This window comes from Zootoca vivipara, chromosome 7 (genome assembly GCF_963506605.1).
Source record: "Zootoca vivipara chromosome 7, rZooViv1.1, whole genome shotgun sequence".
Classification (NCBI taxonomy): Eukaryota; Metazoa; Chordata; class Lepidosauria; order Squamata; family Lacertidae; genus Zootoca; species Zootoca vivipara.
In genome coordinates this window covers 5,226,204-5,252,348 of record NC_083282.1, presented here as the reverse complement: position 1 = coordinate 5,252,348, position 26,145 = coordinate 5,226,204, and the positions used below count along the sequence as shown (strand labels likewise).

At 43.9% G+C, this 26,145-nt stretch overlaps 1 protein-coding gene across 7 annotated transcripts in view; it reads left to right on the top strand.

Annotated features, from left to right (window-relative positions):
- RABGAP1L (RAB GTPase activating protein 1 like) overlaps positions 1-24,440 on the top strand; it is a 140,542-nt gene extending 116,102 nt beyond the window's left edge. For 5 of the 7 annotated variants that reach the window (XM_035123633.2, XM_035123631.2, XM_035123632.2 and 2 more), the window contains 7 exons: positions 766-858; positions 14,216-14,326; positions 15,969-16,073; positions 18,507-18,590; positions 20,658-20,729; positions 21,380-21,577; positions 23,014-24,440. In XM_035123633.2, the coding sequence (XP_034979524.2) occupies positions 766-858; positions 14,216-14,326; positions 15,969-16,073; positions 18,507-18,590; positions 20,658-20,729; positions 21,380-21,577; positions 23,014-23,184 (834 nt within the window). In that variant the 3' untranslated portion in view covers positions 23,185-24,440. Of the gene's footprint in view, positions 1-765; positions 859-1,075; positions 4,851-5,953; positions 9,086-14,215; positions 14,327-15,968; positions 16,074-18,506; positions 18,591-20,657; positions 20,730-21,379; positions 21,578-23,013 lie in introns of those variants that run through there. The other 2 variants (XM_035123641.2, XM_035123635.2) reach the window with 2 other exon arrangements.
- The last annotated feature ends 1,705 nt before the right edge of the window (positions 24,441-26,145 follow it).

The following is a 26,145-nucleotide window of genomic DNA, read 5'->3' as shown; positions in this document are numbered from 1 at the left end:
CTTCAATTGGTCCAATATGCAGCAGCCAGATTGCTGGCTGGGGCTCCATTTATATCTCATCTAGCCTCTGCTTTAAAACTGCTGCACTGGTTGCAAGTTTGCTTCCAGGCCCAATTCAAGGGGCTCACATTAGTAGTTAAAGCCCTAAATCACTTAGGCCCCAAATATCTCCCTACAAACTCTCTTGGGTGCTGAGATCAGCACCTTCTTGGTAGTTTCTTCACCCCCAGAAGCTCATGGGAGGGAGGACATTCACTGTGGTGGCTCCTAAGCTGTGAACCTCCCTTCCCACAGAGGTGTGTCTGGCACCTTCATTATACAGCTTGCAGAGAATACTGAAGACATACCTCTTTACCCTGACTTTTGATACCTGCAGCGGGTTTTTTTTAAGGACCTCCTATTTTTTTGTGTTTTTAAGTTGTTTAAAATCTTTAACGTTGTAACCTGCCCTGGAACAGAGGCTGAAGGGTGGGTTGTTGTTGTTAATTTCTTCATTAAGAGCTCTCTACTTTTCCTCCCATGATTCTGCCCACCAGGGCAAGGGGCACCACATCATACGGTTTCACTTTAGTTTCACATTGCTTGGATTTCAGAGACAGACTTTAACAAGTTAATGTTGCTCATTTGCTGAACTTCAGTAGGGAACGTCCGGATCTTCTGTTACGCTCTCTGTGTCGGCACAGCAACTTGTCTCATTTTTCTCCCAGCCCCTACTCCCAAGTGTTGCTCTTAACATCGCTAACATTAGTTTTTGTTCCCCTGTAGGTGCCCACAAAGAAGCTGAAGAAATATGAGAGGGAGTATCAAATGATGCGAGAGAATCAGCTGCAGCAGGAAGACCCTCTGGACAGATACAAGGTAATGGGATGCAAAGTATTCAGACAACTTCCATTGACCCACTTAGGCAAAACAGGATCACCTTCACAAGCTGTTCAACAGTAGTGTGTTATATGTTTATTTTAAAAGGCACAGTTCAGGCACTTTTTGTTGTTTGAAAATATGCATTTATATTTTGTTTAAAATAATTAAAAGGCACCATAAAGCCTGCCACATAATATTTTTTTTATTCTTTCAGTTTATATGTTTGTAGGTAACACTTCTGCTGTTGAACTTTTCTGGGAAACTGCATGGGATCCTGAGAGAGAGAGATTCTCTACCACTGACACACAAAGGAGGAAATATATTATGCTTTTTTAGACAAAGCTCTGTGTGGTTCATTACCACAGATACATTTTGGAAGGTGCATGCTTCCAAGATTGATCTTTCACTCTCTGTGGTGCAAATCTTCCTCATAATTTGTTCTTGTTTGTAGTTGTGTTTATCACACATAATGAGAGGCACAGAATAGGTGAAATATTCTGTTTTATTGGGCCAGGTTTTTCTTAAGTCATGGTTGTTCTAAGCAAGGATAAAATGAAAGTCCTTAGTAAGGTGAAGCCTTGTCTCACCCATTTTTATTCTACCTTTGTTCTGAACTCCCAGGCCTCAAAAAGTCCTGATGTAGCGTAGTGGCTAAGTGAGCAGGAAGTTCCTGTTTCAAATCCCATCTCAGCCACAAACTCATTCCGCAAGCCACTATACCCTCAGACTCAGTTTGGCATCTATAATGTGGTAACAATCATACTGGCCTACCTTACAGGGCTGTTGTAAGGATTATGAGATAATGTATGTGAAGCACTTGGAATACTTGAAGTGCACTATGCGAGTGCTAAGTATCAAGTCTGAAGGCTTGCATTATGTATAACTGGTCTAATAAAATAAAACACCCACTGACTGAATTTTATTAATATGGTGTCCTAATACCTATTTGTGGTTCTAGTGAGAAATGCAACAGAAATAAATCTATATTACCCCTTTCTTCTAAGAATTGATAAACCAACCGCCCACAAATAGGATGTTTTTATTCTTTTATTACATTGAAGCATAGCTTGGATTCTAGGTCAGAAGAAATTTTTCATGGTGTTCTGGTTAGTATGGTCATGATAGTGTGACATATATTGATTATTTTCTGTTTGTTTAATTAAAGTATTGAACGTGAATGTTAGTTCATTAAGCTTCTTCCGCCATAATGCAGGAGTCTCCGCCATTTTGTGGTGAGCAGATTTGTCATACTGCAGTCCATTTCTAAAATAGGCTTTGTTGCTCAGAAATTTGTCAATACCACATTGACTGCCTATTAGGAGAAATATTAAAACCTGTACATACTGTAAATTTCCATACTTGGTGATCCATGCCTGGGCAAAACCTACACAGAGCAAGCTGTGTGCAAATATATCTGAAAAGAAGAAGCACTTAGGGAATGACCCCCCCTTTTTTTCCACCACAAGACGTTAAGGGGAGGTAAAATATGTGGTTGTTAGTTATGTTGAGAAAAATGCAGGAGGATTCCTGCATGAAGATGTTTCCTTGCTACTTTGGGCTGTTTACTCTAAATGTGAAATATGTCATGCCCTTCTACAAAAACATCCATTAGCGAAAGAGTTGGCAGTTAAGGTGAAACCGAAATCCTTGCACACACATCCTCATTGGTCAGGTAAAATCTTTCCTCCAGAGGGCGCCTGTATTACAGCGATATTACTAGTTATCCTTGTTTACTGTGAAAAGGTGCACACACAGGCAGATGCCTTAAAGGGCTGGGAGAGGCATGTTTTCAATATGGCAATGGTGGGTTCTTTCTTTGTTGCATAAACTTCGTTTGTGTTGCATAAGGTGAACTTTCACCACTTGATACCACTAGCTTGAGGGTGTTGGTTGTTTACAAACATTTTCAGATGCATTTGGGGCTTCAGTGTCCCCAGAAGCAGGATTTGTGAGTTTTGCTGGATCACAAGGAAAGTTCTAACTGGAATTATTATTTTTGCAAGTTACGTTTTTAAAATAATGTAAACTTCTGTAGTATTATTGGTCCCTAATATGGTTTGTGTTGATATTACAGGTGACTTAATTTGCTTTTTCTGCAATTAGTAAAAAATATTGCTTTCGTCTAAATAATTGTTTTTGTTGCACTCTGTGCTCCTTTCTCACTAGAGGTGGGTGGAACAGGTTCAACATTATGCACCTGTGTGCATGACGAGCAACTTCTGCATTTGAACAGCATTTTGCAGGGTTTCTTTGCCCCCTATTACTTTGTGTGTATTATTTTTCAGTTGCCCCTGGCATTTCAGCAGGGGTTTTGACCACAAAAAGTATTAAGAATAAAAACATTGATTTTTTTTATTAAGTTAAGGAGTTGTGACTCATAGGATGATGTACATCTAATGGTTGAGGACTAACCTTGGGCATGTAGTTGTAGAAGACAAAGGCAAGTTTTTTTTTTACTCATTTCCAGTGCTGTTAGGGTGCACTTGTCAACAGAGGGTTAAGACTGTAAATTATGTATCTCTTTTTAAAAGCTGGTGCTAATTTCAGGAATGAGATAGACTTTCCTTCCACAAATACAAATGATAATACATTTATTGCATGGCTTAGACAATAAATAATAGACACACATGCTCATAATATTCTTGATTCAAACAATATTCAGGAACAATAGAGGCTTCCTTGAAATACATTTGCTTGTTGTTTAGTCGTTTAGTCATGTCCGACTCTTCGTGACCCCACGGACCATAGCACGCCAGGCACTCCTGTCTTGCACTGCCTCCCGCAGTTTGGTCAAACTCATGTTTGCTTAGATTCATAGAACTGTAAAGTTGGAAGGGTCCCCAAGGCTCATCTAGTCCAACCTCCTGCAATGCAAAAATCTTAGCTAAAGCGTCCATGATGGATGGCCATCCAACCTTTGCTTAAAACCCCCCAATGAAGGAGAGTCCACAATGTCCCAAGGGAGACAGTTCCTCTATTGACCAGTTCTTACTGTCAGAAAGTTCTTTCTGGTGTTTAGTCATAATCTCCTTTATTAAAGCCATTGGTTTGAGACATATCCTCCAGAGCAAGAGAAAACAAGCTTGTTCCCTCTTCCATGTGACAGCCCTTTGAGATATTTGAAGATGGCTATCATATCTCCTCTTTTCCAGGCTAAACATAACCAACTCCTTCCATTGTTCCTCATACGTAAGGCTTGGTTTGCCCTCCTCTGCATACTTTCCAGCTTGTCAGCATCCTTCTTAAATTGTGGTGCCCATAATTGGATACAGTATTCCAGGTGTGGTCTGACCAAAGCAGAATAGAGTGGTACTATTACTTCCCTTGATCTGAACACAATACTTCTGTTAATGCAGCCTAGAATAGCATTAGCTTTTTTTTTTTTGCTGCTGCTGCTGCTGCCTCACACTTTTTACTCATGTTAAGCATGTGGTCCACCAAGACCCCTAGATCATTTTCACATGTACTGCTAGTAAGCCAGGTCTTTCCCCATCTTCTATTTGTGCATCTGGTTCTTCCTGCCTAAGTGCAGGACCTCACATTTGTCCCTGTTGAAATGCATTTTGTTAGCTTGCGCCCAGTTCTCCAATCTGTTAAGGCAGGGGTGTCAAACTCAAATTCATCGGGGGCCGCATCAGCAGTTTGGTCACCCTCAAAGGGCCGGTTGTATCTGTAGGACTATGTGTCCACTCTTTATTATCATAAATTATTGTCACTGCATTCAATTATTACTGTTTTTTTGTAATAATGTAAGTAATAACTAGCTCTGAAAGCAGAAACATAGTCAGAATAATGGCAAGTAGATATTCAAATGTACAATTATTGTACAATTTATTGAAAAATGATTTTTGGTAACTGCACTGGGTGGTGGAGGCTCGCTAGGGTTTCATGCAGGACCTTTGCAGAGCTACTAGTACCTGGAGATGCTGGGGTCCTTCTGCATGCAGGACAGATGTTCTGCCAGTGAGCCACCACCCTTCACCAAAGGGACTGGCTGAGGTTGACTCACTGGAGCTGCTCTCCTGGTTCCAGGGTTTAAGGGCCAGAAGTATAAAGCAGCATCCTATGTTTCTGAGGAGAGGGAGAGGGAGGGGAGGGAGGGAGGGAGGGAGGAAGGAAGGAAGGAAGGAAGAAAAGAGGGAGTGGGATGGAGAGAGGAAGGAAGGGAAGAGGGGAGAGAAAGAAGAGTAGGAAATAAGGAAGGGAATAAAGAAGGAAAGAAAAAGAAAGAGGGAGAGAAGACGGAAAGGGAGAAAGAAGGAAGGAAGTAGAGGGAAAGAAAGAATAAGAATGAGGGAGAGGAAGAAAGATGGGGAGGACGGAAGGAAGGAAGTAAGGAAGTAAGGAAGGAAGAAAAAGAAAAGAGGGAGCAGGAGGGAGAGAGGAAGGAAAGAGGTGAGAGAAAGAAGAGTAGGAAAGAAGGAATAAAGAAGGAAAGAAAAAGAAAGAGGGAGAGAAGACAGAGATAAAGAAGGAAGGAAGGAGAGGGAAAGAAAGAATAAGAACGAGAGAGAGGAAGAAAGAAAGGGAAGGGGGGTCGCCGCCTTGATTCAGCGCCAGAAAAGAATGCGAAGGGACCCAGGGGCAAAAAGCATTTCCCGTGCAGCGTGAGGCAGCGGGTGTCCGTTTTAGAAGTGTGTAAAGCCTCAGAGTTGCACGTTCGTGAGGCTGAGCCGCTGCTGAGCTCACGTTCATGAGGCTGAGCCGCGGCAGGAGGAGGAGGAGGTGAGGCAAGAGGAGGCGGAGGCGGCGGCTTGCCGGGTCGGTGCCCGACAGCGCCGTGCGGAGAGTCCCGAGCCTCTGGGATGCAGCAGTGCTCTGTAGCACTTTGAATCCTCCTCCTCCTCCACACAGCGCTGCTGGGTGCTTTGTCTGTGCTTCAGCAGCAGCAGCAGCAGCCGTTTCCAGGCGCCGAGCCGTGGCAGGAGGAGGAGGATTCAAAGTGCTACAGAGCACTGCTGCGTCGCAGAAGCTCGGGACTCTCCGTGCGGTGCTGCCGGGCGCTGACCCGGCAAGCTGCCTCCTCCTCCTGCTGCTGTGGCTCGGGGCGCTCCACGCAGCGCTGCTCTGGCCACCTTTCTACCCCCTCCGGCCCCAGCTGTTTGTCGGCGCTTTGTCGGTGCGGCGCTTCAGCAGCAAGGTCCCGCTGCTGGGTCCCGCTGGCTGGGGCGCTCGGCGGGCCACATGACGAGGTCTGGCGGGCCGGATTTGGCCCCCGGGCCTTGTGTTTGACACCCGTGTGTTAAGGTCAATTTGAATTTTGATTCTGTCTTCTGCGGCATTAGCTACCCCTCCCAGTTTGGTGTCCTTGGAAATATGATAAGCATCCCCTCAATTCCATCATCCAAGTTGTTTATAAAGATGTTGAACAACAATGGGCCCAGGGAAGAACCCTGTGGCACCCCACTTGTCACTTTTTCCAGGATGATGAGGAACAATTAATGAGTACTCTTTGGATTAAGTCAGTCAAATCCGCCTAACAGTTACCTCATCCAACCCACATTTTACCAGCTTCCTCAGAAGAATATCATGGGGGACTTTGTCAAAAGCCTTACAGAAATCAAGATACACTATGTCCACAGCATTTCCCTGATCCACCAAGCTTGTTACTCCAACAACAACAACAAAAATAGATTCGTCTGGCATGCCCTAATTTTTAGAAACCTATGCTTATTGTGAACTACAGTCATACCTCGGTTTAAGTATGCTTCGGTTTGAGTACTTTCAGTTTAAGTACTCCGCGGACCCGTTTGGAATGGATTAATCCACTTTCCATTACTTTCAATGGGAAAGTTCACTTCAGGTTAAGTACGTTTCAGGTAAAGTACGGATTTCCAGAACCAATTACACTCATATTTCAGGTTAAGTACGCTTCAGGTTGAGTACTCCGTGGACCCGTCTGGAACAGATTAATCCACTTTCCATTACTTTCAATGGGAAGGTGCGCTTCTGGTTAAGTACACTTCAGTTTAAGTACTCCATGGACCGTCTGGAATGGATTAATCCACTTTCCATTACTTTCAATGAGAAAGTTCACTTCAGGTTAAGTATGCTTCAGGTTAAGTACAGACTTCCGGAACCAATTGTGTACTTAAACCGAGGTACCACTGTAGATACATTTGCATTGGCAGCCAGATACTGTTGAACTTTGACACCATCACTGATTAATATGCCTTTGAGCAAAAGGTATGTATATCCTGTGTTAACCAAACAGAGTCCTCTATCATCATAATCATCATCATCAAACCTTTTATTGGCATCACATACAAACATCCATAACAAATCAATACAGAATTACCACCTCCCCAGTGGCACAAAGCATTAGCCAAAAGAAGAGAGGCAAAGCAGTCGCTCGTCATACCGTATCTCTAGGTCTCCAGGGAGATCAGACGCCTACAGTGTGTTTCAACGACAGAAAACCAAATAGAGATATTTAGCGACTAACTTGGTGAGTTCCTGATCATTCCCCAGTAATAGAAAATGAATGACCTCCAGCTCTGGTTTCCATTTGGGGATGCAGAGTTGCGAGTCTTCTATTACCTTTCAAGGGGTAAAGCATCACCCATAGCTCCAGTCTTGGGTATAAATACCACTACTCTTCTTTTAAGCCTTTAAGCTAGTGTGTTGTAGGAAAAACTACACTGTCCAGGCACTTCTCCTCAGAATTTGGAAGCTGCCAGCTAGACATAAGAATCAGTCTGCTCTCTCTTGTACAGGAGAAAGTTTTTGCAGGTTCTGAGGTGTGACATTTGGATTTACCACCTTGACACCAAAATATTTTGGTCTTGTACAATTCCAAACGTATTTTACTGGTAGTGGCCCCTTGATTCTGTGAAACTTGCTTCTGACTAATCGTGCTTAGGATTAGGAATGTGGAAAGCTTCCGCCTTTTAGTCAGAATTTCAGTCTGAGTCAGTTTGGTTGTCAGCTGGTGGGGCTGGGACCCACTATGGTTCATGGCTCAACAGCAGCACTTACCACCATATAAATATGAAGGGGGAGGAAGAAAAGAAATTGTTCCACAAATGCATATTTGCAGGGCAGTCTCGAGCAGGTCAGGCGCCCTGGCACTGAGGGGCGGAGATCGCTCCGGCGCCCCCACCCTCGCAGGGCGCAGCATGGCTTCCGCGCGGCTCTGCCATGCAGCGCCCCGCCTACCGCCCTGGCGCCCCGCGCCACCGGGACTCTACCTAGAGCCGGCCCAGCATATTTGGTATAAAAGTGGGTCCTGGCATTCCAGGATTTCAGTTATTTGGCACCTATAGCTGAAAATGCCTCTTCCCCTTCCCTGAGAATAAAAATGCAAGAATAATAAACAAGTCTGCTCTTGCTTTACGGCAGCCAAAATAAGACACCCATGGAGCCATTTCACTCTGTCCAGTGTCAAGACCTAGTTGATCCCTTTTACCACATGATATATGGTTACTCAAATAAATTCTATTCTGTGTTGCTGCTGCTCTCTCTGACTGCAAGAGTAGGAAAAAAGAATCACATATTGAATGCCGTTTTTCTTTTTGAAGAACAATTTCTAAATAATGGCATTCTGGACGACTGTGTGCTTAAATTACTCATAGCAACAGACAACACAGTGGAAAAACGTTGTGATGTGTTCCACAAAGCACATAGTCTAACTTTAGCTTTTATATTTTGGCAGTCTTAATGGCTTGCAATAATTTTATCTTATAGTTAACCTTTCTCCTTTTTGGCTGCCTTTCAAACCTGCACATATCCAAGGTTCTGGTTTTCTTTCTAATTTTAACAACTACCCATATTGAAGCAACTCAGTGTCCAAATAGTCGCTCTGTTGCAATGAAATGTAATGAAGGCGTTTAGCAAGGGGTGTGACACATTGAGTTACACCCAGCTTTAGGAATAATATTGTAATCTATTTGCATCAGTCTACATGTTCATTCTCTATGCTGAATGAGGATAGTTGAGGGTGGAGTTAAGAGTATAGCACCCTTCCTGAGTTGGAACTTGTCTTCTTGTTTCAAGCTTCCTCTTTTTAATCAAATGTTGCCTTTAATAGGTCACAACTGGAAGTGGTTATACCCTTTTTAAAAGGGAAAGGGAAAAGCCAACCCCAACTCTCCCAAGCTGGTTTTCCCCCTGCTTCTTAATTATTGTTGGTTGATACTTGAATTTCACTGGATTACTTCTCTTTCTCTCTCTCAACTTTATATCTATGATTGAAAGCAGTAGTTGTTCTGTGACTTGTATGGAGGTAAGTTTTGTATCTCTGTGTTACTGTATTACATATTTTCCTCTCTGTTTTGGAAATGCAGTGTCCTTCTTGACAGCTCATAACAAGCAATTTCCTCAACTTCATTCCCTCTATTAATGCTACAACTTGTATTGGGGGTGTAGTAGTAGCAGTAGTAGCTAGTACTGGAGGATTAGTACAAGAAGTCTCTGTTTACATATCTATCTTTAAATTGGCTAGCATGGTCATAAATGTTTTCTTCTAGAATGTAATAGTATTTACAAGTGGGTTATATTTAAAGCGAATCTAAAACTTTCCTAGAGGCAACAGAATTAACCTGTGTATTCCTTGAGATGCATAATTTAAGTTCCTTTCCCTCTGGGATTCTCAATTTTCTCAGGATTTAAGAATTTTAAAACCGATTATTTCAAGAAGAATTATAACTCCTTTGCAGAGAGCAAGGACTCATTCCTCCCTAGGGGAACATTGGGTGTGTGTGTGTGTGTGTTGAAATCATACTCAGTGATTTAATTCTGCAGCAAAAAGGAGTAAAGGCAGCTTGATGGTGAACATCAGCCAAAAAATAAAGAATAGTTTTGACCAGAGGGCTTTCATTCAGTCATTTGCTACAGCAGCTCTATTTTTAAATTTGACCATTAAAAAAAATAGTGTAGAATGGGAGGACACTGCAATTCCTACCACACAGCTTGCTTGCTCGCTCACTTGTCCGTAAATGAATAGCCAGGCAGCTGAAGTTCACGTTTGTGCTACTTGCTTTGCAAACACCAAAGCTTTTGGTAAGCAGACAGCAAAAGATGTAAAACCAACTATTGCCCGTGAAGGAAAGCTCCCTTCAAGGCTGCAAAGAGTTGAAATGGGGACTCAAGTAGATGTGCACTTAAGTACTTAGCAGTCAGTTGCATATCTTGTTTTTTCTAAACAAATTTATGGGGTGGGAAAGCACAGTCTCACAATGAGGGCAGTGAGTGAGAAGGGGTGGCTTATTTCTTCAGGGTTCTGCTGAGATAAGGGAAAGGTCCCATTGATGCCCCATTGCTACAGTTAATCAGTCCACAATTTACATAGAATTTGGAATCTTTTTTTACCCTAGACCTGTCCTAGGCAAAAGAGTTGCCAGCTTGAGCCTTTTCCCACCCTTGTCAGCTAGCTTTCTTTAAGTAATATTTTCTTATGTCTTGTGGCCGAAAACAGTTGTGGGTGTTTACTTCTTTATTTTAGGTGTAACCCTAGTTTGCGATTGCACTTGGAAGTATGCCTTACAGATTCAGGAAGAACATTAGTGTTAGGTTGCGTTCACATCTTAGCACAATTTTCCCGCTTCCCTTATCTCATGCTGGGCTTCACAGTTTAATTATAGAAGTAGTTGCAGTGAGTCCCAGAATTCTCCTGTAGCTCCTGAAGGGTGTTCCAAACCTTCAGGATGAGCCCCATCCCCAGGACAGCAGCAGAGCCAATAAGGATGATCCTCTCCAGGCGGAGGAGCTACCCTGCCCTCTCAGATCAGACCTATCAGGGATTTTTTGTGAGCTTCTCAAGGTCACCAGTGTAAAACAAAATATTTCCTTTCTTGATTTATTTATTTATTTATTTATTTATTTATTTATTTATTACCTTTTCATCTTTCCCCTCTACACCACCCAAAACATCACAGCTAGGGATTGGGGCATAGGGAACAGAGCAGATCAACACTGGAGGCTGCATGCCATTGTTGCAATGGAACAGCAAGCAGGCTCCTCACCCCTTCTGGGGCTGTCAGGCCACCCACCATAGGAGAAATCTCACTGGCCAGGCTTGTTTTCACTACTCCCAGCTGTGTCAGGGCTGTTTTGGGTGATACATTTGCCCCCAAATGCTTCCATTTTTCTAAGCTTCCCCCACTCCAGGGGACCAGACATGAGCTTTGGGCTGCTGGGTTAACTGCAGCAGACATGAAATCCCAGAAGGATGTGTCAGGGGACACAGTGGTGCCAAGGGAAGGTCAAGCACTGCAGTCCTCTCAGGCTGGCTCTCCAGCATCTCATAATACCAATAGATCTCTGGATCTGGGTAGTGAGTTACACCCAAATTCTTCACTTGGATGAGGGGAATGATTGCCCATGAAATACCCTGGCTGGTTTTGTACTTGGAAGGGGATGGGAGCAGCAGCCATATCTGTTCCAGTTTGGGGTCTAGAAAGTTCCAGAAGGAAACAGCAAAAGCACTATCCTTGGGAGTGCACTAGCCACAAAAGGAACAGGAGGTATCTACTCTTGAGCTCATCATCATCTGGCTCCTCCAGGAAGTCGTCTTTCTATAAGCATATGCCTGCCTCTTCTGTCACTCTGGGAAGACCAAGGACCCTTAGGACAGGAGATATGAAGCTTCTGCTACTGCCTTCTGGGCTTTGCTTGCCAGCTCTAGCTTTGTGTGATTTGACTAGATCATCCTCAGTGTCCCTTCGAACTCTACAATTCTATGATTCTATTATTCTATGTGGTTCCAGGAGTTGGAAGGTATGTCCAAGGTGATTAAGGATGGTCTCAAGAAGATTGGACTGGCTTCTATGCTCATGGCAGACACTTCTCATGGGTACCTTCAAGTTATAGTCTCATATACAAGCTGTTTGGCAAGGCATTTGATCTAGTGCTCAGAAAGAGTAAAGATGAGAAGAATGCCTAGTCTACTCTAGAAAGGAAGAAAAAGAACCAAAACAGTGACAGTCTTTACACTCGGGCTTATTCCACAAGGAATTGGACTTCAGGGAGGGGCTTCTAGCAGAGTTTATCCCAGGGGTTTGGGTGCAGCTCCATGCAGACCCAACCAGGGACAAACACATCTTCTAGGTTCAACAAGGTTTAGAATAAGTCTTCCTCTTCCTGACACCAGCTCCCTGCCAGTAACTAAAGGTAGGTGACTCTTTACTATGCATCAAACTAGTTCTGAACCACAAAGGATGCATAGGGCTGGGAGACGGTCTCTCTAGGTTACATAATGGAGTATGCATGTTGTCCCAGAAATAAATTCATGACCTCCCCAATGTCATGTAATCTGTCCAAACACCAGGCAGGGCTAGAAGCCATCAGCACCTTCTGGATGTCAAAAGAATAGCACTTGTCTCTACAGTCTGGAGCAGGGGTCGGCAAACTAAGGCCCGGGGGCTGGATCAGGCCCAATTGCCTTCAGGATTTGGCCCGCGGACTGTCCGCGGATCGGTGTGGGGATTCTGTTCCCCTCCCTGTGCCATTCCATTTTTTCTCTTTTCCCTCACACACACCGCGGTGGTGCCTCCTCCTCCCCTCCTCCTGGCTTCTCCCTGCCCTGCCTAGAGGAGGAAGGGGGCTGGGCTGGGCTGGATGAGCACCATTTTAAGCAGCCTCTCTCCGGAGCCAGCCCTTTCGCGCCACTCATCTTCCCTCTGCTGCCGCCCTGGTGCCAGAGAGTGGAGCGAACGAGCTTGCTCTGCCTACCCACGAGAAGCAGCAGCGGTGGTGGCGGCAGCCCCTGGGAAGGTAAGTGCAGCGGCTGGGGGTGGGACTGGGGGGTGGGGAGGAGGACTACTTGCCTCCCTCGCCTCTTCTTCCAGCTCCCCCCCCCCAGTGCCCCTACTCCGGCCCACCACAAGGTCTGAGGGACAGAGGACCGGCCCGGAGCTAAAACTTTTTTGCCAACCCCTGGTCTAGAGATCTGGAGTCTATTCCTTTCTTGGTGTCACAAAAGGTTGGAGATTTCAGAGCTATTTTGGACTTAAAGCAGCTCAACAAGTTTCTCTTCCCACCAGAAGCATTTTAGGATGAAGTCTCTCAGATCCATCATGACAGCTCTCTTGAAAGATGACTTTTTGTAATTAGTGGATTTGTCAGATGCCGATCTCCACATCTTCATCAGATCCAGCAACGGGATGATCCTACATTAATTTTTTTTATTAAGGTGATTTCAATTAAAGGAATTAAAGTGATACAGAAAAAAACAGGAAAAGTGAGAGGGAGAAAAACAACAGCAGCATCAAAGATAAACATGAAAGCAAAAATATGCAAAAAAAGAAAGAAATGATATTCCCATACATTCTTGTCTAAAGTGGTATAGTGTTATTATCCTAGTAAATGTTAATACCCTACAACATTTTGTATAAGCTCATTCCAAATGTTATCCTATTTATCCATACAGAATCTGCACCTGTAAGCAGTCCATTCATAAATTGCGAGTGATGTCATATTGTTCCTACATTTTGTATGCAACAAAAAATACTTCAGTACAGGCTATTTGGGTTCAACATTCTAATATGGTCCCTATTCAGGGAGAAAGCTATGGAAAAATATAGAGCACACTTTTGTGTCCAGAGGCATGGCTTAGTGAACTCTTCTCTATGTTTACCACAAGTGCCTTCATGATCCCTAGAACACATGTGAGTGATCCTGGACACCACCTGATTCAGGATGTTCCTCACAACAGAACGTTAGCAGCAATGCTTTTCTTGTCTCCTCAGCAGGCTTTGGATGAGAAGAGTTTGAAACTGCTTCACTGTTGCCCTTAAAGCAGCAATCTTACCTTACCTGTACAGTATTACTTCTGCTTTATGACATTTGCATACCCAAGAAATTTACTTTCTCCCTGATTCTTTCACAATCTGCAATCTGTTGTGTGCTCATCAAATTTGTTGAGGAGAAGGAGGACCAAATGGAAGCACTTTACTGAATTTTTAATTTTATTGCTCTTCTGCTATTTGGGTGTTTTTGTAGTTTTAAAGAGGGTTTTAAACTTTGTCCAGTTCCACTTTAGTCCCTTTAGTGTTCCCTCTATTCTGCATAGTTATTTAAGTTCAAGAGACAAGGAATGACACTGTGGTTGTAGGCTTTTAAAAAGGCAAAATCACTTTGCTTCACATGCTAATCATCACAGGGCAAGGGGCCACATGCAGAATAAGGTGAACATGATCAGTGGAACTTAATCCTTCCCTATCGTACCAAGTCTTAGGTTCAAACCAAACCGTCCATAGTATGTTTGTGAACAACATATCATTATTTCTGGACTCTGAGTAGTAGCACTTTCTAAACTTCCTTTCTTCAGCTCAAATGGCTTGCACGGCTACTCTGTGTCTTCTTCAATATTGGCAAGAGTTAACTTCCTGTTTTGGTGGTTCCTCTCTTTCTGCAGAGGGAGAACCGCAGGCTTCAGGAAGCCAGCATGCGGCTTGAGCAAGAGAACGATGACCTTGCCCATGAACTTGTAACAAGCAAAATTGCTCTACGGAATGACTTGGACCAGGTGAGAAAAGCCTTCATCAGTAGGCTGCTATAAGCCAAAATTAGAGGAATCATAGCATTATTATTATTATGGGTGGGTGGTTCATATTTGTGAATGGTATTTAGTGTTCCAAAATGCTGGCCGGAACCGTTCAAACCCTAAATGGCTTGGGACTAGGTTACCTGCAAGATCCACACCTTCTGTATATAACTACGCAAACCTTAAGATCCTCTTCAGAGGTCCATCTTCAAGTTCTTTCACCATGTGATTTAAGTGGTTGCTAGTGAGGCCGCCTTGGTGATGGCACTCAAGCTGTGGAATAACCTCCCCAGAGAGTCTTACCTGGCACCTTCTTTGTGGTCTTTTCATTGCCAGGTGAAGACCCTTTTAGTCTCCCTGTTTTAAACCATGGGATCTTAAAATTGGAACTTTTGTATGTGGTGCATTTTTAGTTAAAATGTAAATTTGGTTTTAGGTTTCTCTCACTGCTGGGAAATTTTTATGCTGCAACAGTTCTTTTATATTTTTAATGCATAGTATTTTCTCATTTTTTTATTTTTGATTGACCAGAAGAACTATGTTATTGGGTTGCAGATATAAATGAGTCCTTCTGGCCATACTTACTATTGAGCTCCCACATGGTCCATGAGGGAATGTGGTCCTCAGGGTGGAAAAGGTTATGCACCCCTGAGCTCATGAAGGCCAATCATTTCCCCACTTTCAGAGAAACAGCTTACCATATACTTAAGACATGTCACATTTGGGCTAAGCCCAGGAGAAGACAGGTGCCTGGATAAAAGAAGGTATAGACCCATTCTATAATAAATATCTCTGAGAGATGGATATTAGAAAAGTAAATGTTTCACCCAATAGGAGCTTTTCCAATCAGGGGCGTAGCGTGGGCTGGGCCAGGGGGCTGTAGCCCCAAACACATGATTTTGAAGGAATGCAAACCAGAAACCCCCTTGCAAGGATCCCTGTTCCACCCTACCTTCCGCTGGGGGTCTCTGGGCCCTGGAGCCTGGCCTGGCCTTGCTGCCATGTCCCCAGCCCCCTCTCCTGGTCAGTGTTGGGAGGATGTTCCCGCCAAGGACTGCGTCGGCCAAGCAGATTCCCCCTGGGTGGGCAGGCGGCACAGTGTGGTCCTGTGAACCCTCACTGCCCTGTGCCCACCTGGTGGCGGCAGCATCAGCAGTGAGGGCTGGGCTGGCTCGGCAGGTTTTCTTTACCCTCTGTGCCTCGCCCCCCCCTCCCTGCTCCCGCCCAGTGTGTGCATGAGTGCCTCAGGTGCCAGCAAAGGATGCAACTCTGCTCTTTCCAATAGCCTTCTGCATGTTTAATTAACTTAAATGAAAGATCAGATGGCTACCCATGTGTAGATTTCATTGTAAAGAGATATGTGGGAGGCTAATTCTCTGGGCCCAGTATTTGGCTATACATTATATCATAATGTTGTAAGCATTTATCTTCAAAGTGCCAAGAGAGATGACAAGCCCATACATATATCACCCACAAGCACACACCTCCATGCAGATATTAACACATCTTCAGGGGAGTGCACATTCCATTGATAATGGTAGCTCCACATTGAGGCTCAGATAAATTGTGTTCTTATTGCTCAAGAGCCAGTCTTGTGTAACTGGGACCTTCTTTGAATTCTCAGGCTGAAGACAAAGCAGATGTTTTGAATAAGGAGCTGCTTTTGACCAAACAAAAACTAGTGGAGACTGAAGAGGAGAAGAGGAAACAGGAAGAAGAAACAGCCCAGGTAAGAATAGCTTCAGTGATCAGCAGAGGAGGCAACTAACCTATATGCAGAATAAGCATATAAACACAGTATATCAAAAGGGCAAAATAGAGAATGTTGACTAAAGATCCCGTGAACAATCACTGCTGCTTTCACACTGCTTTCACTGAGCATGAGAGACCTGTTAGAAGCTCGATGTAAAATGCATGGATTGATTGCAGTATCGCCTACCTTTTTCACAAGGTTGCTCAAGGTGGCATACATAGTTCTCCCCACTCATTTAATCCTCACAACAAATCTGTGGGGCAGGTTAGGTTGTGAGGGGCAGAGACTACTCCAGGGGCACACCCGGAGCTTCATGGCTAAGTGGGGATTTGAACCCTTGTGTCCCAGATCTTTGTCCATCACTCTAACCACTACACTTAATATATTATATATTTTGTTGTTAGCCACCCTGAACCTGGTTCTGCCTGGGGAGGGCGGGATATAAATAAAATTTGTTGTTGTTGTTGTTGTTGTTGTTGTTGTTACACTACGCTGGATGTAGTTGTGTACATAATAAATAGCTTCAGGGAATCTCCCTGTCACGGTCCAGACAAAATTGCCTTACCAAAGGTGATTGCATTTCAAGGGACTTCCACTAACAACAGTGGGAACAGGTTTAGCCCTTGTGCTGATGTTGGGCACCGTTAATAATGGCAGAGCAGGAGGCAACATCTGGTCCTTGGGAGGCAATTCCCTGGGAAGTTCTCCTGGTGCCACTCCAATAATTTCCAAGCAAATTGTCCCTCATGTTAATTAGTGCACCATTTGGAACTTTCTCCTTGGGCACCAAATGTGTTGGGTCAACCATGTGCTGGAGGCATGTTTCCAATGCTTTGATTAGACAACTTCATGTGACTTACCCAGCAGACGAATGGAGGTTTCATGCTGGTGAAGTAGACCCCTCCCCTCTGCAGGCCAATACTGACAGGTAGGTGGGGCCATCCACCTGCTAACTGTCTGGTGTCTGAATGGTGGGTGAATTTGCCCACCTGCCAAAGTTGACCTGGGAGGTGGGGGAGAGGGATTTGTTTTGCAGAGAACTTGCCAGTGAAGCAGCAGCCAGCAGGATTGAATGCTCTATTCATAAGATGATGTGGAAACTGCAGTGCTTTTCCCTGCAGGAGCCTAATAAGGATTTAACACTCCACCCCAATCATCAGAGAATGTGGGGGTTTAAATCCTGCAGATTTGGCTGTGCATGCTTGTTCCCTATGTGCATAGCCAGTTGAAACACACACACACACTCCGCCCAAAAGCTGATGTCACCTCACCCATCAAAGTGATGACGGGTGTGGTGTGAGGAAAATAGCCTCGCGGCCCAATTTTAAACCTTGATAGGTCAAGTTTTCTTCCAGACTACAGATTCTCCTTCCTTAATTTAAAGTATGCCAAACAATGGGAATTTCTATTGTTCAGAAAAGGGTATGAAGACATGGGTCCCTGGAAGGCATGGGTCCAAGCAGTTTTCTGCTTGCCCAAGGGAAAACCTGATCTTTACCAATGGTAAATCCAGGAAAAAACCAAATTGACTTTTGCTCCAATTGAGCACTAAAGAGCAGTTTATCCTGGGGGAAAGCAGTGGGACAAAAGGAAGTGTGGAAAAGAGAGCTCCTTCTGGATTAATGAACACAACCAAGGCTATACTTTGTTTAGAATTGCTGTTGCAACCCTACACATAAATATGCATTCAAAGAGTAAGGTGTGTCAGATATGCAACCTTTTACCACTGAGTGCAACAATATAAAAAGGTAATTACACCATAGTGACTAATCCATGTGAAGTGAATATCCTTGTGCATGTAATATATTCAACCAATGATTGCCTAATATGTGTCAGGTTATAACATCCAATGTATGCTTGGGGCAGGACAACCCCTGGAACAGTATGCGGGGGGAGAAGAAGAGAGTGATCTCCTTAGCGCAGGGTTGAATTTCTCCCACCATCTTTGATGAGAAAACATTGCACCAGATACACGCTCCTAATGATTCAAAATCCAGAGCAAATAATTATAGGAAACATTTACCCTAGACCAGGCATCCCCTAACTTCGGCCCTCTAGATGTTTTGGACTACAATTCCCATCTTCCCCGACCACTGGTCCTGTTAGCTAGGGATCCTGCGAGTTGTAGGCCAAAACATCTGGAGGGCCGCAGTTTGGGGATGCCTGCCCTAGACTTTAGGGATTAAGGGTGCAGTCCTAGCCTGGGAGTAAACCCCATGGGATTCAGTAGAATTTATTTCTGCAGTAGATATGGTTAAAATTGTTGCAAGAAACTGCTAAGATTGCCTGAGAGTTGAGAAATGAGAATATAGAATATTGTTGATAAAGGGTATGTTTCAGAAAGTAATTAGTTAATTAAGTGTCTCAAACTTTAATGATAATATGTTCTCTCTCCTTCTGTATTAAAAGTTAAAAGAGATCTTCAGAAAACAGCTAGAGAAAGCAGAATCTGAGATAAAGAAGACAGCAGCCATTATTGCAGAGTATAAACAGGTAATGGGCTTTAAGAAATGTTTTAGTTGAGATTCATGCATTACAGGGGGTTGGACTAGATGACCCTCAGGGTCCCTTCCAGCTCTATGATTCTATATTTTCATCTCCACTTTCACTATGTGTAAGTTTCTGAAGAGTAACTATGTATACTTATAATTAAATAGCTAGCCATCCACTTCACAATTCGGGAACAAGCTTGTATTTCCTGCCAGTCAAGTCCGTGCCAAATGTTCAGAGGCAAGTTTGTCAATACAAATTTATAGAGCTAATAACCAGACTTGGAAATGCTCACCAATGAATGACCTGTGAGGGAATAACTTTGATTATATTTATTTATTTAATATTCCACCTTTCTTCCAAAGAATTCAAAGTAGCATATTTGATTACAGGCGCGCTGAGTTGGGCCCAACAATTGGGGGGGGGTCACGCAATGCCCCCCCCCCGGTCGGCCAGGCCTGTCAGGACATGCGGGCATCACGTTGAAGATCACCAGAGCACCTTCCTGGGAAGGCGCTGGCGAGCGTAGGTGGGAGGGGGTGGGAATTGCCCAGCACGTCTGCCCGGGCTGGAGAGGAACCCTAAGGATGCCTCTCTTTGTATGCACATTGCTTGGCTATTCCGAGGAGGGGGAAGGCAGGCAGCGAGGCACTGAAAGAAAGCAGCGGCTAGCGATTCCCGAGTCTCTTACACGTGAATCATAAAAATACTCCCATTGGCGTCAGCTATTGGCCTGCCTCTCAACTCCCTTCCTAATCCACCTTTTATCAGACATTCAGACTAGCCATGGGCAAAAGAAAAAAGGTGTGTGTGTGTGTGTGGCGGGGGGAGATAGTTGGGGAGGCTCCGTAGCTCTCCCAACACTCAGCCCAGCCCAATCCCAGCCAATTCTCCCTGCCTTTTCTCCCTCTCGCACACACGCTTGTGGATAGTTTTTGAGTGCCCAAACTGAAGTCCCTCCTGAAATGCTGCAGCCTTCCAACCGAATATTAAAAACAGTACAGCATCAAACATTAAAAACTTCTCTAAACAGGGGCCGCCTTCAGTTGTCTTCTAAAAGTAAAATAATTGCTTATTGTCTTGATGTCTGCTGGGAGGGCGTTCCACAGGGTGGGTGCCACTGCCGAGAAGGCCCTCTGCCTGGTTCCCTGTAGCTTTGCTTCTCTCAGTGAGGGAACCGCCAGAAGGCCCTTGGTGCTGGATCTCAGTGTCCGGGCTGAATGATGGGGGTGGAGACGCTCCTTCAGGTATACAGGACACAACAGAAACCTCCAAGCACCGGTTGCTTCAGGGAATCCTCCCTCTTTATTTTGCACTCTGCCTCCCCCACTCTGGTGCTTGCCCAGGGGCAGGGGGGTGATTGTGACCCCCTCAATATTGGGGGGCTCATCTCCCTACCTTGAAATATTGAAGGGGTTGAATGCTCCTTGCGCCCCCTGTAGCCAGAGTCCCTGCTTGATTTTCTCCCCTTCTCCTCCTATTTTATTCTCACCACAGCCCTGTGAGGTGGGTTTCACTGAGAGCTAGTGACTGGCCCCAGACCACCCAGTGAACTTCATGGCTGAGTGGGGATTTGGATTGTGTTCTCCTAGGACCTAGGGCCCATCCAGACTACCTGTTCATTAAGCATTCATCCTGACCTGGTCTTTACAGAATATCTATTCTGATTTGTTGGGCAGGCGGAGGATATATAACAATGAGTTTTCATCCTGATTTGCTTGCACATTGCATCTTACCATTAATCAGTTGTTTATCCCAAACTTAGAATGAATTTCTCTGTCACTTCATTAACTGCAAAAAGTCGCCTCTTTTTAATAAAGTGGATTTATTGTGACAGAAAACTTTAATCCATTTTAACTGCGCAAGCCTCAATTTCTGGTAAGCGATTGAATCCCTCCCACAACATACTGATAGTCTGGAAGATACGCTAGTATCCTAATCACTTCAACTCTTTGACAAAGGCTTTCAAGAGGCTAAAAGAGGATGAAATGTCATCGCCTTGGTTAAATATGTTAAATTTTCTTTTTCCTTGAGAATAAATGTTAGTGAAAGTATATTATCTCCTCCTAGATTTGTTCTCAGTTGAGTAGCAGGCTGGAGAAGCAGCAGGCAGCCAATAAAGAGGAACTTGAAGTGGTAAAGGTGAGAATACTCTGAATCTGACATGCATCTACCTCAAAATAGTCATGTGTTAATTGTTAACAATTGTAGGTCTATAGCTTGGCCATCTGGCAAAAAGACTGCCTTGGTGGCATTTCAGCAGAGGGAAACGATGGCAGTACTCTTTTGAAAAGGCTTTTAACATCACATTGAGACTCTGTAAAAAATAATGCATGAATCATTTTGTGATCTGAGATGTGCCATTCTTCCCATGTTCGGGAGTCTGTTTAATAAGGGTTCTGATCATAGATAAATTTATAAGGCAGAATGTGCCTAGAGTGGGAGAATGTTGAGCACGCAGAAATTCACCCAAGCAGAATACCACCCAATGTGTGGTGTGAATATGATTTAGGTTTCTGAAAGTGGACGTGGCCAGTCTCTGGCACCAACAATGTCTTGAGGTCTCAGATTTTCATGCCAAACTGGTCCCAGATGTTGTTATACCTTTTTACAATATGTTGTCTTCAGTTAGTAAATTCTGGTATCCTTTTGGCCAGGAAGAGCCACATTGGGCAACCTAACTCTATCTGCTCAGTGACTTTGTAGTTGCAACTCACAACATCACCTTAGCATAGTGAGCAGCCTCTTTGATATCATAACTATCAACTGACTCTCTGATTTGACTATTTCAGGGCAAGGTGATGGCTTGCAAACATTGTAGTGAACTATTCAGTAAAGAGGGGACATTGAAAGTGCCTGCTGTACCGAGAGAGAGCCCAAGAGCAGACACGGATGACGAGAAAGATGCCCTTAAAAAGCAGCTGAGAGAGATGGAGCTGGACCTGGCACAGACCAAACTACAACTTGTGGAAGCCAAATGCAAAATACAGGTAATGCCGTTTTATGCATGCTGTACTGCATTGCTGAAAATAGACCGTTGTTGCATCTCTTGGTATGGTAAAGAATGAACTATACCTTTTCTACCCATCTAGCTGTATTGGAGGGACAGATAGCATGTCTTTGAGGCAAACATATTAATTGACAATGAAGCATTCTTTGGTGGGACTCCTGTGATGAGAATCCTGTGATTGAATCCAAAACTGCTTCATCCCCCTGGTGTAGTGACACAGAGGAATAAACTACCCCTTTCCCCTTCCATTCTGCACATCAATTGCTGGCAGGGCTTTGGGGGTGCAGTGGGGAATCCACCGCACTCCAGTCTTCATTTGGATTCCTCTGTTAATTTGCAGGGGTGGTTGTTTTGTCTTTGCTTCATTAGGAGAGAAGGGGTTCCAGTTTTTTTTATTTATTTAAGTGTTCCTTGCAAATCTGTTGAGAAGGATTTTCATAATAATCTTTAAAAGGATTGACACTGAACTTTTTAAAAATTAAAAACATACAACTCACAAATTACATTGTTGCTGGCATCCATCTGTCTCAAGAGACAATGGAGTGCACTTCTGGAAGTGAAGTAAAACCACTACATTAGCAGCACTGAAGTGACCTCCCCAAGGTGCAAACCTGGGCAGTGTGTATGGAGGTTGTCGGCTGCCCAGACAGCAAGAACTCCCTCTCAGCCTCACTGATATGGTCCAGAGGAAAGCAGAGCGATACGTTTGGCACCAGCTTGGCTGCAGGTGTTGCCAGGAGGCGTAGAAGGCACCATGCAACCGTTTTAGGGACTCTGCTCCGGATTTGTGTAGGGTTTACTCCTTAGCCTTTTCTTCTCCCAAAGATATCCCACAAACCAATGAAGGTTTAGGATCAGAGTTTTCCTTCTCCTAGATGGGCTACCTTTCCAGGTTGCTGAGCTCCATCTGCCCCACACTTGCCTCTACAGCACATGTAGAAACCTCCTCCCTGACCGTTGGACCACTGTTGGTCTTGTCCACTCAATCTGCTAGAGCCTATCTTTCCATGCAGCAGAAGTCCCTAACTCACCAAGGTTAAAGACCCATCAGCCAGCTTTACCTGCTTTAGCTGACCAGTCAAAGCCGTTTCCAGGGTTTGACCACTGTCACATGCTGACAGCTTCTAGAGCCACAGGTGAGAGCTGAGTGCAGGGTGGGAACCAAAGGGGGACAAACTGTCCCAAAGGAGCACAATGTGTTCCTCACCAGGGGTACTGCCTCTCCCCTAACACCCCATACATTACATTGTAATGTAAGCAGATATAAGTTGTTGATGTGAAGTTCAACATTGGAAATTATCTATAAACTTGGCAACAATTTTTATTAAGCTGGTTAATTTCATCAAAAGATGACTCAAATGTCTAAGCCCTCCTGAATAGTTCTCTGATCAGCACTGGACTGCTTTCCTTTCACAGGAGCTAGAACACCAGAGAGGAGCACTTATGAGTGAAATCCAAGCTGCCAAGAACTCTTGGTTTAGCAAAACCCTGAACTCTATCAAAACAGCTACTGGCACACAGCCACTACAACAACAGGCTCAGGCTCAGGCTCAGCTGCCGTCGTCACCCAAAGAGGGCAGCACATAGTTCCAGCTGGATTCCAAGCACCAAGAGCACAATGGACAAAGCAGCTTGAAACCCCTTGGATATTCACCCAATAGCACCTGTTCAAAAGGGGAAGCAGGAGACAGGCAGGAGAGCCAGCCTGCAAACCAATTCCTTCAGTGTCTTTTATTTGTTCTGATGTGGCCCTTTCCGAAGGGAAGTTATTTAAAGAATCCTGTTTTATGTGGAATACTCGTTCCCAGCTGCCTTGCCACATCCTGGTACCTTCATATTTTACATGTTATTTTGTATGCCTAGAAGTTCAACTCTGAGGAGCAAGTAATTCAGAACTATGTGTTCCATATGTTGCTAAAAATATTCATAATTATTTATAAGACAGTTTTTCCCCACTTTAGGAGGAGAGAGAGAGGGCAGGGTAAAATAATGAAGAAAAAGCACATTTATTATAATGCCAGAGCGTTTTCTGGTAGATCAGTTCAAAGGTTTACAGCTATTGTTGCACCCTGCCAAGATGCACCTGTTGTTTTAAGGCTTGAGTCTCAGGCCACATCTATAACAAGTGGAACAACAGTAATTTTAATTTTTGTGTGTGTAAAGCTACTAAATGAGAACATGCATAAAACCACATCTACTTTAATGCTGCCTTTAAGCATTCCGTAACTTATGCCGTATATTGCAAATAAGGGAAATAGCTCTTTCCCACACCTCTGTTCTCTTTTGCCAATCAGCAGACTTGGGGCACAATCTCACAAAAGCTCTTTGGAGGACTCACCTTCAAATTGAATCAAAGCTAGCAGAACTTCCTAGTGGATTGCACCCTTTGCTCTTTTGCACAGGGCTTGTGTAGGAGACATTCCTGGTCCTGGTAAAATGTGTCCAAAATGCTTTGATGGAAGGTGACCTTCACCTTTGACTGGCAGAACAAATTTTTCAGAAGATTCCTGTGTCTGTCTGGAAATCATACTTGTTTTATATCTTTCTAAAGTGCAAAAAAACATTTGTTACATTTTTGAATTTAACATAAAATGTTTATAGAAATGCTTATTTCATGGAGAATTATACTATTGCTTAAATTGATGGAAATATTTTTTTTATTATGTGTAATGTGTATAATAATGTCTCACAGGTCAACATCACTACTGGATAAGAAGTTGGTTATGTACTTGGTTTCCATGTTATGAAAAGTGTTCCTGGGACATTGTTCTGTGCTGATTTTAATCCAAATTAACGCAATAGCCTATCAGTCAGTTCTCTACAATAAAGTTTAATGATGCTCACTTTGTGTTTCATTGTTGGGCATATTTGCCATTAGGAGTTTTCAACACTATAATGCAAAGTTTGACTTGCTCATGATAACTGAGGGCCAAACCAAACATATTAATACTGTGGTTAGCATCCACATTGGGTTGTGTTGGTTTTTTTTATAAATAGTATGTACTGTGGGAGGGCATATACAAATGAATATTATTTACTTGTGAAGTTTAAGTGGTTACAAAAAAAGATACCTAAGACCAAATAAAAATACATAACACAGTTAAAATTATTTTTAAGACCAAGAGGAATTAAAAACAAGATGACAGAATAATAATCAGTAGCATAAGATATATTCCAGAGTGAAATATAAGGTTCATACTGTATTTATACAAAACATCAAATAATCATTAATGCCAAATAAACTTACATTTAGTACAAACAGTCCCGAAGCAGAAGAAATTGGGGAGTCCGCGTGAACTCTGGCAGCAAGGATTTTATGAGTCAGTTTTTCAGAAATGGCAAAAAGCATGACCTTTAAATCCACAAATCCAGAGAGTAACAGGATGTGTCCTTCCATCCTTGAGATCACTAAATGAGCAGTAACCAACAGATAGAGAAAGGCAGCATTGGCACCATCAGAAATGGATAAATAACACAACTTCGTGTCCAAGGTGACCCGTTTGCCAACAATACCAATTTACAACCAGCTTCCAGAACTTGTGTACATAGTTACAGTGCTACCACATATGCCAATATGTTCCTTGTACCTTAAAACCCTGCCACCATAAGGAGCTGGCTCTTACAATATGAACTAGCGGAACCTGTGTTAAAAACTAGTGGACTTAGAGGAGGAGTGGACCAAATCTTGTGCCATTGGGAATATTTTAGTTTGCCTATAGCAGGGGTGGCCAACTCCCAAGAGAGAGTAATCTACTTTCAGAATTAAAATCTGGTGGTGATCTACCCCCATTTTTGGGGGTTCAGCTCAAAGTTGTTGAGCTTTTTTAGGGAGAAAGAAAGGGGGTGACCAGATTTGGTAACCTTTTGGGGGGGAGCACTGCCCAAATACTTTTCTTACGGGGGACAACAGAAAACTTTAGAGATTTCTTGGGAGAGACTTGCATAAAAGCACTCACAAAACTCCCACACACACACAGCTGGAAGCCAGCTAGGGGCACCCATCCACCTCTCTCTCTCTCTCTCTCTCTTTCTCCCCCACCCCCAGCTGGGAGCCAGCTAGGGGCACCCATCCACCTGTCTCGCTCTCTTTCTCCCACCCCCCTAGTTGGGAGCCAGCTAGGAGCATCTCTCTCTCTCTCTCTCTCTCTCTCTCTCTCTCTCTCTCTCTCTCTCTCTCTCTCTCTCTGGCTCAAAGAGACAGGGACAGGGGGAAAATCCCTCTGTGAGTTGGGACTCCCGCTTTCCTCCAGCTACTCACTCAGGCCCTGTTATGTCCTGAGGAAAGCGGAGCCATCCCACGCACACACACAAACTCACACACACACCCCTCCCTCTCTGCCGGCATGAGGGAGGAGGAGCCGGGGAGCTCTAGGCAGGCAAGAGGAACGGGGAGCAATCCAGCCATTCTGTGCAATGCACTAACACAGTCATAAACATACTGGTAAGCTCTGCATTGGAAAGAGGGAAGGAGCTCTCCCTGCAATTGCCCATGGTTATTGAGCTTTTTTGTGGGGGAGAGACAAGCGTTCTTGAGGGGTTTTTTTTAAG